Source organism: Alosa pseudoharengus, unplaced genomic scaffold (assembly GCF_046254945.1).
Source record: "Alosa pseudoharengus isolate Yale_2024_CS ecotype anadromous, Long Island Sound unplaced genomic scaffold, YU_APseudo_1.1 YU_APseudo_1.1_scf_5, whole genome shotgun sequence".
Classification (NCBI taxonomy): domain Eukaryota; kingdom Metazoa; phylum Chordata; class Actinopteri; order Clupeiformes; family Clupeidae; genus Alosa; species Alosa pseudoharengus.
In genome coordinates, this window is record NW_027468837.1 from 20,301,344 (window position 1) to 20,318,398 (window position 17,055).

At 43.2% G+C, this 17,055-nt stretch overlaps 2 protein-coding genes across 3 annotated transcripts; both read right to left on the bottom strand.

The window, feature by feature from the left end:
• Positions 1 to 1,512: 1,512 nt before the first annotated feature.
• LOC143104228 (Krueppel-like factor 15) lies at positions 1,513 to 6,498 on the bottom strand. Its single transcript, XM_076268198.1, has 3 exons — positions 6,381 to 6,498; positions 4,546 to 5,578; positions 1,513 to 3,905 (listed from the first exon to the last, which is right to left on the bottom strand). The coding sequence occupies exons 2-3, from the start codon at positions 5,508 to 5,510 to the stop codon at positions 3,737 to 3,739; spliced, it is 1,134 nt and encodes a 377-aa protein (XP_076124313.1). The 5' UTR covers positions 5,511 to 5,578; positions 6,381 to 6,498; the 3' UTR covers positions 1,513 to 3,736.
• A 2,500-nt stretch (positions 6,499 to 8,998) lies between these two features.
• On the bottom strand, positions 8,999 to 16,354 carry slc45a3 (solute carrier family 45 member 3). Of its 2 annotated transcripts, none has more exons than XM_076267591.1 (6): positions 15,890 to 16,354; positions 15,147 to 15,396; positions 13,739 to 14,198; positions 12,038 to 12,832; positions 11,476 to 11,741; positions 8,999 to 11,048 (listed from the first exon to the last, which is right to left on the bottom strand). In XM_076267591.1, exons 3-6 carry the CDS (start codon positions 13,878 to 13,880, stop codon positions 10,701 to 10,703), a joined length of 1,551 nt encoding a protein of 516 aa, XP_076123706.1. In that variant the 5' UTR covers positions 13,881 to 14,198; positions 15,147 to 15,396; positions 15,890 to 16,354; the 3' UTR covers positions 8,999 to 10,700. The 2 variants fall into 2 exon arrangements, with proteins under 2 accessions (XP_076123706.1, XP_076123705.1); XM_076267590.1 differs by having other exon boundaries at positions 15,732 to 16,354.
• Between the last annotated feature and the right edge of the window lie 701 nt (positions 16,355 to 17,055).

The following is a 17,055-nucleotide window of genomic DNA, read 5'->3' on the forward strand; positions in this document are numbered from 1 at the left end:
AAAAGTACATGCACAATTTAAAACATTGGCCTACATACACAAACGCTTGTGAGTCTCTGTGTGTACGCTATTCACTGCTCTGGAAAACAACATAACTACATAGCTTGTCTGATGGCACACCTGCCGACAGTTAATGTGGTTCAGAATTATGTCTCCACAGAATGAAGATATTGTCAGATAAGACAGGATATACAAAGAGCTAAGTGTAGAGGTTACAAACTATCAGATGGTTCATGATCATCCTGTTGCCCATGCACAGTAAATTCATATCCTTAGTCGATTTGTATTGCCTTGCATGCTGTTGAGTCTTGAGTGAATTATACGGATTCTAGCGATGTAGGTCATATACTGAGTGAATGAGTATATTTAGAAAGAAACCTCTACTTTGACAACCAGTAATCAGTCCTGGGTCTAGTTTAATCTAGTCTAGTCCTGGGCTTCAGAGACTCTCCAGTTTGATGCCCTGATGTTGCTCTGCAGCACCAGTAAATCAGACAGACACAGGAGACTGGGAAGGATAAGGCTCTCTGGTGATAAAGGAGACAAAGAACAGCGATAAAAAAAAAAATGTCGCCTCAGTCCTGAAGGCTTTTCAGTGACCCATTTTCCCAGCTGTAAAGCAGTGGGAGGAGGGAGTGCCCGAGGATCCACGGGAAGAGGGGTGTTCTAAAGTGCTGTTGGGAAAAGAGGAAGAACAAAAAATCCCCCTCTCTGCTCTCCAGATCCCGATAAAATCCTGTATCTCTGCCCTGTGATGACTGGATGCATTTGAACCTTTCATATGGGCTCTGCCCAGGTATTTTTAGCATTGCTGTGGAGGTTGATGTTAGGTCAGTTTAGGGAGAGGCGGCCACACCTTCTCCAGCTCACTGTGAAATGGAACATACAGAGCGCAGTTTGGCACAAAAACCCAGACATTCCAGTCCAACAAGCACGCTAGGCTCCTAGAGTGCCTTTGCTCCTTGCAGCCAACATCACACAGAACACTCCCACATATTTCAGCTCGGCAGCTACTTCCTCAGCCTGACACAAACTAGCATTCTCCTCCCTCAAACCCACTGCATTCTATTCTTTTCTCAAAGTGACAGAAACAGAAAGGCAACAGAGTAAGCTGGCCCATAATGAGTCGAGCTTCCCTACATGTTATGCAATAGTTACAACAGTCTGGGGATTGTTTCATTCATTGGTGAAAAGTAGCTTCAATCTTAATTGTATCACATATCCCACCCTACATACCAGTTTGAATCTGTAAATATTTTAAAACTGGGACGGCATTCAGAGAGCACAGGTTTATGCTATGGCTATGGTCTCTCAATGGTAAAGACAGTGAAAAGAAAACATCACAAATTCACCCCACAAAAATAGTGAGATTTCTCATTGGCCAGGTTCTGCAGATAGACAAACAACTAAATAACCAAAACTAATAAACAAGTAGAAAGAGAAACAAACCAAATCAAAAACATTTTGGTAGAGGTAAAAATGTCACTTTCCAATGCAAGTCTTTTTTGTTTTTTTATTTATTATACATAGGAAAATAGCATTTGACATGTTCAAAAATAGAACCTATACTGTATTTCACCATCTCTACAGTAGAGAGGCTACATCTGATGGCTTTGTTAATGAGTACAGTTAAACTGAGTAGCATGACTCTCCTGGTAAGGCAACGGAAAATGTTTCGAAAACGAGGGATTGTATTTGGCATTTGGATTAGTGTCATACTGTAAAGAAATGAAAGCTTGTCATTGCTTCCCAAAACATGATGATGAACAATACAGATGACCCCTATAAGATATTATAAAAGTGTTATTCCTATATCAGTCCAGTTGTATACTTGGGTGCCAGGAACTCTATACATGAAATAGGCTTTGACATGTTTAGATCGCCATCACACAGACCCTCATTCATAGACCTATTGGAAATTATGAGGATTCCAACTTAACACACCTGCCTGCCATCAGCTAAGTGCACTTTTCAGGTTGCAGTGATTAACATTTTCCCTCAAAGAGGTCCAGCAAGGACATCCACTACTCCAAGAACAAAAACCATGATTCATCAAGGCAGAGGAAAAAACCTTGACATGTTCTGTTTTTCTCTTACATAGCTTAATCAGATAAAGTGTTGCCAGATAGCTTCATATCGACATGAAACGATCAGCTGCCAGACCAAGAATCAGTGTAAATGATGAAGCTGTCTTTATCAGCCTAAAAGAAACTATGGACGTTAACATTGACTAAACTAAAGTAACAAATACAATAAAAGAACAATGGCGCATATGCAGCAAACATACACTGATATTATACAACAATGAAGAAAAAATAGCTTATAATTCATACAGTACTTAAGTGGGACTCTTGGATGATGAAGGTCATCATCATTACTAAACCTGTCCCACATGAGAGTGTTATGTTTCCAGGGTGCTTATTTCAGGGAAAGACGGCATACGGAAAGGACCGGAAGTTTACAGTACAAAAAAATACCTTTAGGTGGACCAGGGGGTTTGATTGGACATGGAAAATAAAGACAACAGTGAGGTTAAGGACACACGGTCAACAGCTGCTGAAGAGCACTTCTGTACTTCACTATGGATAAGAGGACAACACACTTGCAGAAAAGACTACACTCCTCGTGATTGCAATGTTAGGGACTGCATGCTAAGAAAGTGAGGGCACTACTGTTTATTTGATTGCGAAAAACCGTACCCAACGGTCTCACCAGAGCTTATTTGTGAAACTAAAGCCATATTTACTTATTGATGAATAGTAGAGGTTATATTTTTTTTGGAAACTGGAACAATGTTGAGATTTACATATGTTGATAAATGCTTTACCGTTGGAAAAAGTTACTCGAATGCGTTTCCATTTTAGTGCAATCAGTGATTCCATTTCATGATTTCTTCACCCACCTTCTAACTAATTGAGGTGGTGTCAAGCTAAATTCTGGTAGACAAGCACTGACAGGGCATATTGCCTTATTTTTTTCAAGGCTATTAACTGTCAATTAACCCTCCACTCTCCCACCCCCACCCCCCACACACACACACAGACACACACACACGAACAATGAATGGAGCTTACAGTACAACTGGCTAATAGATTTGAGTCTTTAAAAGCAAGTCTTCAACAGAGCACCATTAAGCCCGCTACACAATCAGTCCGTCATTTTAAGGTTAGTGCCACCGACGTCACACCAACTCGCTAAAATGTTCTAAAATAATTACTGACTGATTGGTGTTCTATAAATTAACGTTCTTATCTTTCCTACTGATTGTGCTTGTCCCGAAAAAAAGAGACAATCTTGTTTTTAAGGGCCGCTATTAGATGTCGATGGTTTGCTTCAGACTCACAGATGTTGCCATTGTTGAGTTTTGGCAGACAAAGAGACAGACCGAGGGACTGGCTGCTGATATCTGCAAACACCAAGAGTAACTCACAAACCTGCTCTGAGCTACACAATCACATCCCTGAGCGGGTTCAAGTTAGCTGGCCATAGCACTGCAAAAAAGCTAAAATATCAGCTTTACCTCTACTCTACAAATGAGAGGGGGGATGCAGACTTTTCACCTGCTTCTTTTCTTACATACAAGAGCACCTTGGACATATATTGTAATTGTTATTTTGTAATTGTTGTTGTTGTTGCTGTTGTTGTTGTCATTTGCTGGACTTCCTTACAGAAGAGCACCAAGGCCAGCAAAGCCTGCAGAGTGGCTTGAGACTCAGTTCAGACCTGAGAGGGCGGCTCAGAAGCTGGCCCGCACGAGCCGCCCGGGCCGAGGGCTGCGGTGCACCTTGGTGTGTTTGGACAGGTGGTCACTGCGGGCAAACTTCTTGTCGCAGAAGGTGCAGCCGTACGGCTTGACCCCGGAGTGGGAGCGCCTGTGACGTGACAGTTCGTCGGAGCGAGAGAACCTGAGGGAAGCGAAGAGGGGTGAAATTAGTCAAATTTGATGGCCTATCAAAGAGATCAAGAAATGGATTACATTCTTATACAAATATTTTTTTTAAACTATTCAACAGTGCGGTGTCTCTAACTCAATGATTCTGATTGGAATAGTGTATATCGTTACCATGAAATATGCCTATAATTCCTTAGTCCAATTCCAATATTATGACATGTTTATAATTAGTGGTGTCACTACTAGTAGTAGTAGTAGTCAATTAATACCCAGCTAATTATGATTTGTGGTAATCATTACTGAGTGCTACTCTTTGGTTTTATAACAGATTGTACTATATGTTCTCAAGAAATGCTTCTAGACATATAATTTCATTTAGAATAAACAGTGAAAAGATCCTCAAAATGTTCTGTTCATTCTGACATTCATAGGTTAGTCTACATGTCTGTGCCATGGCCAGAAAAAAAGAGTAGGCAAATACACAACACTGCTAGATATAGAAACAAGATGTAGACCATAGATGAAACACTGTTATTTTGTTGTACCATCAGATGTATATCTTTGTTTTGTCAAGTTGTGTTTACACAAAAAAAATAAAAATAAATCAGAGCACAGGGCTGTTGCTAAGGTGTAGCAAGCAAGAGCATGCGTACCTCCAGCCACAGTCGGGCCAGCTGCACTGGTACGGCTTCTCTCCTGTGTGCCTGCGGAAGTGGGCCTTCAGGTGGCTGCTCTTTGTGTACATCTTCTCGCAGCCAGGGTGCGAGCACTTGTGCACGCGCAGCATCTCGGACGCGGGCCTGGGTGGCCGAGGAGGAATGGCCTTCACCAGGTTGGCCCCTGCCACGCCCACCGCCCGCACCGTCAGGGGCAAAGGCGCGATCTTCACATACTTCTGGTCGGGCCCGCCGGGGAAGGGCAGCAGGGTGGATGTGGTCCCTTGCTGGGGTGATAGCACCATAAAGTTCTGGGCATTCTGCACGCCCACAAGCAGGTGCGCCACCCGCAGGCCCGGAGGGCTGGGAGCCAGCGGCTGCAGCTGCAGGAGCACCGGGGAGCCCACCAGGACAGGGGCCGAGGGGGAGATGGGAACCGGGGGCACCGCCTGGTCCACTGGCAGGTTTGGAGACAGCGAATCATCAGAGGTGGAGGGGGGAGCGGGGCTAGCCTCAGCATCCTCCATTTCATCTTCCTCCTCCTCCTCCTCCTCCTCCTCCTTGCTCTGGTCGTCAGTTGCTCCTAGGAGCCCCTCCTTCACCTGTTCCATCTTCTCGCGTAGAAACTCCTCGATGTCCTCCAGTGTAGGCGCAAAGCCGTCTGTCAGGCCCGAGTCAAAGTCTGGAGGCTTGTCCTCTCGGTCCACGCTGGGAGAGCTCAAGTAGAGATGGATAGGAGATGTGTGGGTGCCACCGTACTCCACCTGCGCCTGCTGCTCCCTAGGGCTGCAGCCGGGAGGGACCCCGCTCTCCCCGGGGGTCGTGGGGCTGGAGCAGAGGGCCAGGGTGCGGCCATCACTGGTCTCGCTCCCCTCCACACTGCTCAAAGGAACAGTGGCGAGAGAACCATCCCTCAGTGAATCACTGTCACTGGTCACCACTTTGTCACTTACTGAGACCATTTGTCAAAGTCCCAACCAAAGGGAAAATGTGGTTAAGTACTCCAGGAAGGAAGTACTCTGTGTCAACTCTAAAAAAACAAATTACAGGATATGTATTATCTGTTGGACATTTGTGTATCAGACAATCATAAATACACTCTAAATGGCTGCAGTATTGTTATGATTATGCTTGAGCTGATAATTTCTTCCCTTGGATAAATAAGTCACTGAAATTGACAGCATAGCACTGAATTTAAGGCCTACAGAAGACACATTGTTCTTGTCTAAAAAAAAACCTGCCGGCACAAAACAAAGAACACTAACAAAAAAGAACATGCAAAGCTGTTGACTAAAGACGAAAATCAGTAACCTATGTGGTAGAACGATTCATTTTCCCTAATGACACATGCAACCTCAGCTAGTAGCCTATGCTACGTGCTGACGTAAGGTTACATTTATAACATATTTGAAAGCCTCATAGTCATGTCGTAATCGTGTAGGGCTTCTCATTTAAAAAACGTGATTTCTATGTCGTTTATACCAATGTAATAATAACATATCGCCATAAGAATAGCGTTTGAGCATTACTACTGGCCAACGTACGTCAACGCATGTCAAGGATCGTAACTTACTAGATGCGGGGGAAAAACTCAGTTTTCCGTTTTCCAGCCTGCTTGCAACAATTGTTAAAGCCCATGCGATACATACTACATCTCCATGTGTCGCATGGCCACGCGCACGACCACGTTTGCGACTCCTTTAGATATTAACCAGTCTCAAGTTCCCTCAACAGGGTCATCAAAATTCTATTCCACGTTCTGGGCGATCCCCACCAACAACCACCACCTACTTAACAAATATTCGCATACATAATAACGGATCATTTATTACCTCTACTAGAAATGTGGGTGTTTCTCTTCAAGGCGAATAATACAATCCACGGTCTAGAATATTTCCCTCGTGTTATGACTGGTAAAAACATCGTCCTTGCCACGGTTCCATGTTGGCATTCTTTGCAGGCCCATCACATGACACGCATTGCAATACACTTGTAGGCACGGATCCTATTCTGCCTCTCCTATTGGCTGGACGGGTGGAGGCTCGTCCTAAAACGAGAGTTGTTATTGGTTCAACCCTCTCATCAGTGTTGCTCTCAGGAAACATTGCTGAGTTTAAAACCTTTTGACAACAACGCCACGATTGATAGTGACGCTAAAGGCAGACATGTTATCTACATGTATAACCCGTAGACTACAATGTTTCAGTTGAGTAGGCTATCCAAGTTCAGTGTGTATACTTTGGATGGTCTTAGTGCTAATGAGAGTATTGTTTATGGAACATAGAATCGCTTTGGCATGGGTGGGTGTGGCGTTGAAGGGTTGGTTGGGCCTGTCCTCCTTTCTGTGTTCATTACGCATGTTCCCTAGAGCAGTTACTAGCTGGCTTGAAAAGTTTGACCCTTGTGTGGTTCTTTTGAACTCAGGCCACTTTTGAGCATCTAATAAATTGCTAATGATGTGTTGTAGCCTACTAAAGACATTTAGCCTTTAATATTTATGTGACTGTAATGAATTGAGCTTGAATCATCTGGTTTGATATTTTAAGTTCATATTTAGTTTTTCCTCCTGATGACACAACACAACTAGTAGGCCATTTGTAATATGGATAAATATCATGGTGTCGTTTTAAATGGTTGTCATTGTACCATATCATATTTATTATCGATAGATCTCTTGGTCTACTAAAATTTGTTCCAACACCATGATTAGCCTAATTTAAATGACATTTTCCCGTATCCTATTTTATTCAGTGACTGATGCACATTCTGTTTAGGGGATTTGGGGCCCTAGCGTGCACCCGGCACAAGATGGCGCAAAGCACGACGCAAGGCTTATTCTTATCTTACATAAGAACAAAAACAAAAGAACAACCCTTTTGCCCACGTTTGATGACAAATCACGCCATTAAATGTGTAATTGTGGACTGGCCACGCCTTTAATGTCTATAAACTTTGTGCCCCTGACCATCCGTTTCTGATCGCCAAAATAGGGCCCTAGTGTCTAAAGCAGGGGTCTCAAACTCAAATGAGCTGGGGGCCAATTCTGCCAACGTCATCTGATTGGAGGGCCGGCTATTTCTGAAAATGCAATGTTCTTTTTTTCAAATACCACACAAAACTGCAAACAGAAAGTGCAAGTGTTTTTATCTAGTTTTAGACACCTGTGCTAGCAACCTTAGCTTATAAATAAAATAATGATAAAATAAATATTAATACAAAATATAAAACAAATGAAAAGCATAAAAACAGGTATGTGTGTGTTTCACACCAAATAAAATATTTTCCTCTCATAACTTTTTTAAACCTGGCAAACTATAGGCGTCAGGGTTAAGAAAGCAACACCATTGGATTTTTATATAAAAATTTCAAAAGGCCATGGCTTGAAAGTGGTCAGAGATAAAGTCCTACTGTAAATGTAAAAATCTTTGAGTAAAACAAAAGTTTATGAAGGGGGTAAATTTACCCATCTAATTTGCCACTGGATGGCAAGCACCTCAAATTATGCACCTCTCAGTAAATACTGGATGAACATATTTGAGCAGGTTTACTTTCCTTTTTTCATATTACCCACATAACAAATTAACAGGAAAAAACATATGATGTATACCGACACCTAAGATGTATATGGTTTCTAAACCACAAGGCCTACAATAAAGTATTCTGGTCAAATCAGTTCCTAATCTGATACCCAGAAGTGACTTTAGAGCCCTATTTCTACTAGCCCTGCTGTCTGTACCACGTCCATTACGGACACTATCATCACGATTACCACTGCAACCTCCAAGCTATGTTGGGCAGAGGGTCGAAATAAGCATGGTATGCTTAGTGGACACCGTCGTATACACGCAGACGCACCTCCATTCAATAGACGATCGATCATAATCTCCAAAAGGATATTCTCCTTCAGATTTAAAATAGGTGAGTAACATAGCCTACCTAAGACTTCATCACACGTAAACGTTTTTTTTAATATTTGGTGTAGGCCTATTTCTGCTTAATCTCTGCTTTAAGTTATGCAACACTATGGCCTGCATCGCTTCCGCGTCATTACAAATGCACGTCTTTGTGTTTCTCGCTAATAATACAAGTATTTCCTGAAAACTTTGCGCAGCGATTTTGGGTTTGAATGAAGCTCTGGATGTCTAGCACATAGTGGAGCAGAGTACAAATGACATTTGTCACCGTACTTGGAACTATCGTCTATTTTTAATCAGTATCGTTGTTTGTCGCAATTAAAAAGTCTCAAGGGCCGGATTACATTATTATTTTGACATACGTCGCGGGCCAGAATTGGGCCGGACGCGGGCCGGATTTGGCCCGCGGGCCGGGTGTTTGAGACCCCTGGTCTAAAGGACCAGGTGCATAGGATTTATGTTCAGTGCAAGACAATATAAATATGATTAAGTTCAAAATGGGTCTGCAGTGAATAAAGGGTAGACAACAAAACAGCTATCCATGAACTTTTATTCCTTGTTGATTGGTCATGATGACACATTGTAAACATGTATTTATTTGTGAGATGCTTTTATCCAAATCCACTGTAAGGTATAGTATATAAGCAAAAACACAACAAAACACCTTACTGAAAGAGAAAAAAAAAAACCTTAGGAGAAAGAAAGTTAAGACAGTCAGTACGGTATTGCTGTCTAGTGGTGAGATAATGAGGTTAGACAGGTAGGACTTAAATGAAGAATAGCTAATCTACCTAGAAACCTAAATGTGAATGACAGTGGGCTCAACCCTTTTCTTGCATTAAAATAAACAACTGTAAACAACACAGTTTAGTGTTTGGATGGCACACAGGGGAAATTACTATAATTGCAAATAGTAGTTTGACAGTATCACTGTATAAAATGGCTAGGCTCACACATTCTCATGAGTTAAAAACTGACAATATATCAACCCCTCCTCTTAAGTGACTCAACAGAAATGAGTCAAAAACAGATTTTTCGGAAGGAAGATGATGTCATATCCTGGAACCAGAAATATAAGTATTCCCAAGCATTAATATTGTACTTCCTTTAGATTTTTTTCAGCAACCTGGACAGCAGGATAGATGACTGGCACTTAGTGAAACTTGTGTGGTCTCCAAGTAGTCTTGCGGGGTCAGAAGTACTGTGTGGAGTCAATACAAGGAAATTTTGGGACTAGAAACATGTTAAAAGTAAATAGTGATAACAAGAGGGCATAGTGGCTAAGGAGCTGAGCTAGCATGCAGTAGCCTGAAAAGTTGTGGGTTATATTCCCAGCTGCCACCATTGTGTGGTGCAATTCAAGACATATGAGCATGACACTTCACCCAAAGTTTCTCTAGGGAAAATGACCCTTATAATAATTGACATAATAAGTCGCTTTGGATAAAAGTGTCAGCCAAATGAATAAGTTAGTAAGTAAATGTTATGTCTACAGGCTTTTTTTCTAAGATCCACCACTAACCACATATTTTCAGTCCTCCGACATTTCAAATGCGAAAACTGATCTTACCCACATTTACTCCACTTATCACAAGACATGTATATCTGGCTAGCTGGAGTGTGGTTATCCACACAAGGAGCTATGTTACTTCTACCTTCATAAACCTTCGCCATCACGATAGCAATATATTAGCAATATAACAACATTTTGTTTCAGAATATTCCAACCCCTGACACAGTTTATACAAGATATACAAATAAATAAAATAAATACTAAGGGGTTAATTTATATTAGAACTTTGCATTAATATTTCTCATAATATACATTTGACCCTATGTTCCCTTCTCCCACTTGACTCCATTTAACCCTTTTTTGACCTAACCTTTGAACTCCAATACCAGACAGTCGAAATTGTAAACAATACACATTCACTTTGGGTTAGAAAATCTGCTTTGGTTGCTGAAGAATATTTACCTGTTTTTTGTATTATCACTATTTACTTTTGGTAGTATGAAGGGTATATTTTGGTTTTTAGAAAAAATGTATAGCCCTACCGACCCCACCCCCTATATAGAAAATCTTATAAAACATTTCCCAAATATTCATCATATGACAGACTTCAAAAAGTCAACATGTCTAGGTTACCCTATACGCAGATAATCTTTCTCAAAGATCCCTTTGATTGTTCAAAAGCTTTCAGTTCAGGGCTGCAGAGACCTGATTTTACAGCCATTGCATTACTGAAGCAGCTCCATGTCCCTCCGGTCAAAGACGATCCGCGATGAGAGCCCCACCGCCAGCAGACTGAGGGCGCAGGAGCTGGCCATGTAGGCGTTCACGTTGTGGGTGAGCTGAACCAGTGAGCCCATGAGTAGGGAGGGCACAACCTGGGAGAGCAGGTACGCACTGTCCAGCAGCGCCAGGTCCAGACACATCCCTCTAGAGGAGCTGGGGAGCTCCATCTCTGGCTTGGGTAGGTGGAGGATACAAGCTGATGGACAGGGCCCCCCCAGATGTTTGTTTTGTGTGGAAGAGGTGTCTTTGCTAGTGGTTGAAGGTTTTCTCACAGTGCTAGGGAAGAACACCTGCAAAACACATATGAACAGTTTACTTCCAAGTCTGTAAAAGAAAACATTGATAACATTCTCTTTTTGTGATATTGACATAATGGGTAAATACTATTACGTTATTTATTGTCTAAGGGTCACTGTCATGGGTTACATTTGTCACTCTAAGACAAATTGAACATAATTTACTGTGTAGGTTATCCCTAATTGATGTACAACAATACTAACTTATATCACATGCTATTAAGCTGACATAGTATTTTGAGAACAACAGTGTTTACTGACAATGACAGTCATAACTAGGCTACTGCATCTGCAATAATATGTTTATGACATGTTTATATAAGTCTTATGAAGGAACAGGTTTAGTAAAAAGCTGGTAATCCATAAGCTACTTGACATTGTAAATCTGTAGATGCGTTTGAGAGTTCTGGAGAGAGCTCACCTGTTTGTTGGAGTGATATAGACAGATGAGGGTATATGGCAGCACCTGCAGAGTGCAGAAGGTGAAGCCGGTGGCCGCGGCCATGGTGGTGACCAGGATGGTGCTGTGGGAGAGGGTCATGACGGCCGTGCTGAGAGTCAGTATTCCCACGCTGCACAGCAGGAGCACCTTGGGGCCCAGGCGCGCCAGCAGGCGCTCCATCAGCAGCGAGCAGCACACCGCTGTCAGACACTGCAGGAACAGGCCGAGGCTGGCCATTCGCACACCTGTAGCCACACACACACACACACACATACACACACACACAGACACATAGACATGTGTAGACAATCACACAGACACATACACGCTCACACACAAACACACACACATGTCCACAACACACACACACAGAGAAACATGTAGACACATGTATAAATAAACAAACACCCACCCACACACACACACTGGCACCACATGACATATACACATACTGAGCTGTTACTGCTACCACACCGATTAAGTCTACATCTTGATGTGTTATAACAGTTAAGGAGTAGAACCAACAGAGTGTCCAACTGACCTTCTTCATAAAGCAGCTTCCGTTTGGACCCAGGCACGGCACTGGGCTGGCCGTGGTACAACCTCTCACCCACAAAGTCTGTGTAGAAGAGCAAGAAGCTCTCCAGGGCCATCCAGCTGCAGAGGTCAGCCAGGAAGAGCCGGCGGAGGACCCTGGGCATGCCCTGGTACATCTGGTAGGACTGTGGCAGCATGGCTAGCAGGCGGGCCGCAGCACCACACAGGCCCAGCGGCATCAGCCAGCTGCAGCAGCGGTTGAGCCTTCTGCCTTTCCTGACCACGCTCTCCTCCCCGCTGGCCGTCGACTCCTCCGAGATCATGGCCGTGCTGAGCATGCAGCCCAGGAAGATGAGGGTGAGCAGCATGTAGATGAAGGCCTCCTGGCTGCCCAGGTAGAGGGCGGCCACACCGTCCTTCCAGTTGACAGCGGGCAGCAGGTAGCCCAGGCAGCCGCCCAGGCTGAGCAGCAGGGAGAAGGCGGTGAAGGCCAAGCGGCTCTCCTGCTCACCGGGGAACAGGTCGCTGACCAGTGCCTCCAGCGGTGTGAAGCAGGCCTGGCCACAGAACTGCAGCAGGATGATGCCCAGCACCAGCAGCCCCACCTCCAGCCAGCGGGGGCGCTGGAGAGCCAACAGGGAGGCCAGCGAAGTGGCGTGCGGGATAAGCACTAGCGACAGCAGCACGCCCATGCTCAGGGCCCAAATGAAGGGCCGGCGCCGGCCAAAGCGACCCTTCCAGCTGTCGCTGGCCGAGCCAATCAGGGGGACAAAGATGAGACCAAGCACGGGCCCCACACCTACGGGAACAGACATGATGAGCATTTAGCTGTTAAGGCCATAAAGGTTAGGTTAGATTACAGGCAGGGTGAGCAAACGCAGCTAATGTCTTTGCCTAGCTGCAAGGAAACTGGCTCATACAGCACTTATACCAAGGCTGGGCAGTTGGATTGTTTGTTTTGTTTCTATTGTACTCTGACTCACTTATACGTTGCTGTAGATATCAGTTGTTGCCAAGTAAGTACATAAACAGAAGTGTCCTCAAGACTGCTGGCTACTACAGTTAGTCTGACCCATAAAAGTAAGTTAGATTGTGAGCCAAAGTATATATGGAAATGTCTGTGGGAAAAATACACCACCTTTTAACTGGAATCATAAACCCACACTTGTAATGGGCAGATGTCATTTTACTGCTCCATATTCCAAATGTTTAATGTGGCCAATAGCATCAGATATTTGCTTAGCTCCAGAATGACCCATAACACCTGTCACTATAGGGACAAGAGGAGTGACCAAGGATAATACATTACATTACAGTAATACTGCAGTGTTCCCCCCCCTCCTTTTCCTTGTTCCTCCTACACATCAATGTGCCCAGTTACTTTTTTGAGAAAGCCCTAAAGTAACCCTGTCTCTCTAACATGTACTTTTGTACTCCATGAGAACTCCATTTGGTAAAACAAATTATATGTTTTTAAGTCGTTTTTTTTCTTTCCTTTTTCCTTCTTTCATTCTCTCTCTCTCTCTCTCTCTCTCTCTCTCTCTCTCTCTCTCTCTCTCTCTCTTTATAGCAGTAACATTATTGCCAAAGCTCAATTTACACATAGAAAGACAAATATGTTAAGTTGCAAATATGTTAAGTCTCTTTCTTTCTTTCTTTCTTTCTTTTCTTCATTCTCTCTCCCTCTCTCTCTCTCCATACTCACCCAACACCATGGTCATGTAGCGCTCCTCCACCCCAGCCTCCAGCAGGAGCGGGGGGATGTAGATGGTGCCCACCGCCAGACACACCTCCAGCCCACATGTCATCATGTTCACCAGGAGCAGCAGGCAGAGGTGGCTGCGCATGGTCACAGCACTCACCCCCCTCCGGGCCTCTCCCTCTCCCGGCCCCAGCTGCCAAACTTCCTGTTTGCTCCTCACTGGGGCGAGACCCAGGGACAAGTCTGTCTGTGCACTGCTGCTGCTGCTGCTACTGCTGCTGGTGGTTCAGAGAACTGAGAGGAGAGCTGGTGAATTCCTTGACAGTAACATAGATGGTGATTTCCCATGATGCCCTAGCTGAACTCTACCAAGAGGAGCTAAGGGGGCTTTTCAGGCACAGTAGGGCCATGACTGTTCGTGGCTTTAAGCGTCTCACTCTCTTCCGTGTTTACAGATCAACTCCTGCAGAAGTACAAAGCAAGACAAGATGAACAATGTCAATTTCTTTGCTGAATGCCTTAGAGTGACATTTTTTGTGGTTTCTTGACAAACCTGTTCTACATCACTACCCATCCCACATATTTTTAAATGCCATCCCTAATGTGATTGTAAAACCATGCACAAAAAACACATATGTGAATACAAAGGGGCTACAACTATGAGGAGGAGCCTGCAACAAAAGGCAACTTCTACACCTGTAGCCAGGGATGGTCTAAGGCAAACATGTGAAGATAAAACTTACATGAATTAGCTTCTGTTAAGAGGTCACTCATACGCCTTTTCTCACAGTGTGTAAGTTCATTGTGATTAACAAAAAAAAATGGACACACAGACACACTGAAGAAATTATCTGGTCCAATGACAAAACTGCTACAGTGGACCTCATATCTCTCATCAGCCAATGAGACACTATTTACTTGACCGTGTGTGGCTTCATTTGAAGTTCAACGTGCTGTATAAGGAAAAAGGATTTCTTGTTTGCACAGTGACCAGCACTGCTGTAAAAGAGGAGCTGTTAGCCCCACAGACTTGGCTAGAGGTGATTATTAATTTACTAAATTAAACACTAACTTACTAAACCAGTACATATAATAAATGTAAAACACCTGTCACATTCATACACATCCAAAGCTGACTGACATTCAGCCAGTAATCAGAAAGTGAACATAAAAGACAAAGTCAAGTTCTATGTGACTTGATTCATGGACCATACACTAATACACAATATACAGAGAACAATATTAGATTCATGTCCTGATAAATTCACATTACAATTGATGAAGCTTTCCGGCATTCAAGGAACTGAAAGTAACTTTAACTGTGCCTGTTATCTATCATCAACGACACATCTGAGCAACATACAAGAATGACCAAGTAACACTGTATACACAACAAGTGGGAAATGCTTACTTGGCTTTTCCACAACTCCATCAGTCCAGCAGAAGGGAAGTCTTCAGAATGTCTGGCTTTGCCCCTGGAAGCCAATTCAGCATGTGTGTAACCTATGATGACCAGCATCATGTTTAGTACTTACGGAGCCAGGTGGGGTGGGGGGGGCATCCTGGAAGGGGAGGGACTGTGAACCTGATGAATGTCAATGTGAATCCATACTTTGCGCAGATTTCAAACAGGCTTTTCATCATTTTTTCCAAGACTTCCCCTGAGGGGAGAATGACAGAGGTGAACCAGTCAGGTAGCTATCTCACCTATCAGTGTGAGAGAGGTGGAGCTCCTGTGGGTGGATCTGATGACGTCCAGATCCGAGCCATTACCTCGGTTTGTTAACTTTGACTTCAGGCTATACACAGACATAGCTTAATCCAAGCCAGACTGAGATCAGTTTCTTTAGCTGTTTGATTGAAATCACTATCTGGATTTGATTCACAAACAAGGAAGGAAACTCAAGGTTCCAATGCTGAAACTCAAGGTTCTAATCTGTTAAGAAATTCACCAAATATTCTCATTAGCTTTCAAAGCACACAAATACATACACACCTCTGATAAAAAAAAGATGTTGATGTCCACACCACCCCTTTACGTCTATTCCTATCCCTTGACAAAGTTGGTGCCTATTCTCACACCTTGATATCTTGGTTTGAAAATCAACATAACTAAAAACATAAACAAAAAAAGTTACTTTGGTAAAATTTCACCTGTCACCAGAGTATTCCAGAACAGAGGACTGGCAAGGCAGTAAGAATACAAAGGAAATGCAGTCTTCAGGAAATGACAGCTTGGAAATGAGTTCCTAGTCTTCCGCTTCAAGCTGATTGCACAACAGAGGCGTGTATCATGACTAATCATTACAAAAACAAACACCACAATTCTTGTGAATTCAACTGAACACAGTTGTCTATTAATCCCACAGAATCTGAGATCCTCTGCCTATAGCAACCTTGGTGGCATCAGTTTGATAAATGTATCTTTAAGTTATGTTTTTGCTGAGCAACAGCTTTTTTTTATAGTAACTAAGTAGTCATCACTGTTTCATATATGTCGCTTTGGTATATGCAATCAGAACCTTATGTTTTCTGATGGCCTTGTTAGCAAATATTTGTATCACCAAACAGTGAATCAGTTTCTACACTGCGACAAAGTTCTGCAGCTGAGGGCATAATCTTGACACACCAGCAGTTGATTCAAATCATGAATTTCAATAAAAACAAGTTAAATCCATTCTGTACCTAACACAATCATCGTTATGGCTTTGTGGTCTGTATCAATGAAATTAAAACACCCAACATGTTAAAAATGGATTTGAGCTATGACATTACCTTGCGATTCCTTCCTCCAACATTTAAAAATGAAACTGATTGAATTTGTGTGCCAAAAAAGGAACTTGCTTTCAAGTTAACTCATGGGTGTGGATGGCCACACAAATGTGCTATGCAGTTCAACTGTTGAATTTAGTTTTGCCAAATTCTTTGCTTTCTGCTTTCTTGTTTCTGTGGCTTCAGTGCATTCAGTACATTCTCAAAATGCACTATTATACATGTTATACATTCATAAACATTCATTCATACATTCATATACATGTACTATATACATTATTCATGTTATACAGCCGTTGGGGCAGCCGTGGCCTACTGGTTAAAGGGACACCAGGCAAGCCTGATGCTTTTTCTCTACGAAACTCCCCCTCGCTCGGTCTGAAGCTCTTTTCCTTTTCTTTGCATCTTCCGTCAAGGGTTTTCGCTGCTTCTTTGCCGGCTCTGCCATTATACACACGTTTGCAACAATCGCTAGCGTTTCGTTAGCCTCCCTCTGTGCTGTGGATGCAGGATGGAAACTGAAACTGCTTCGGTCGCCGGGTACGATA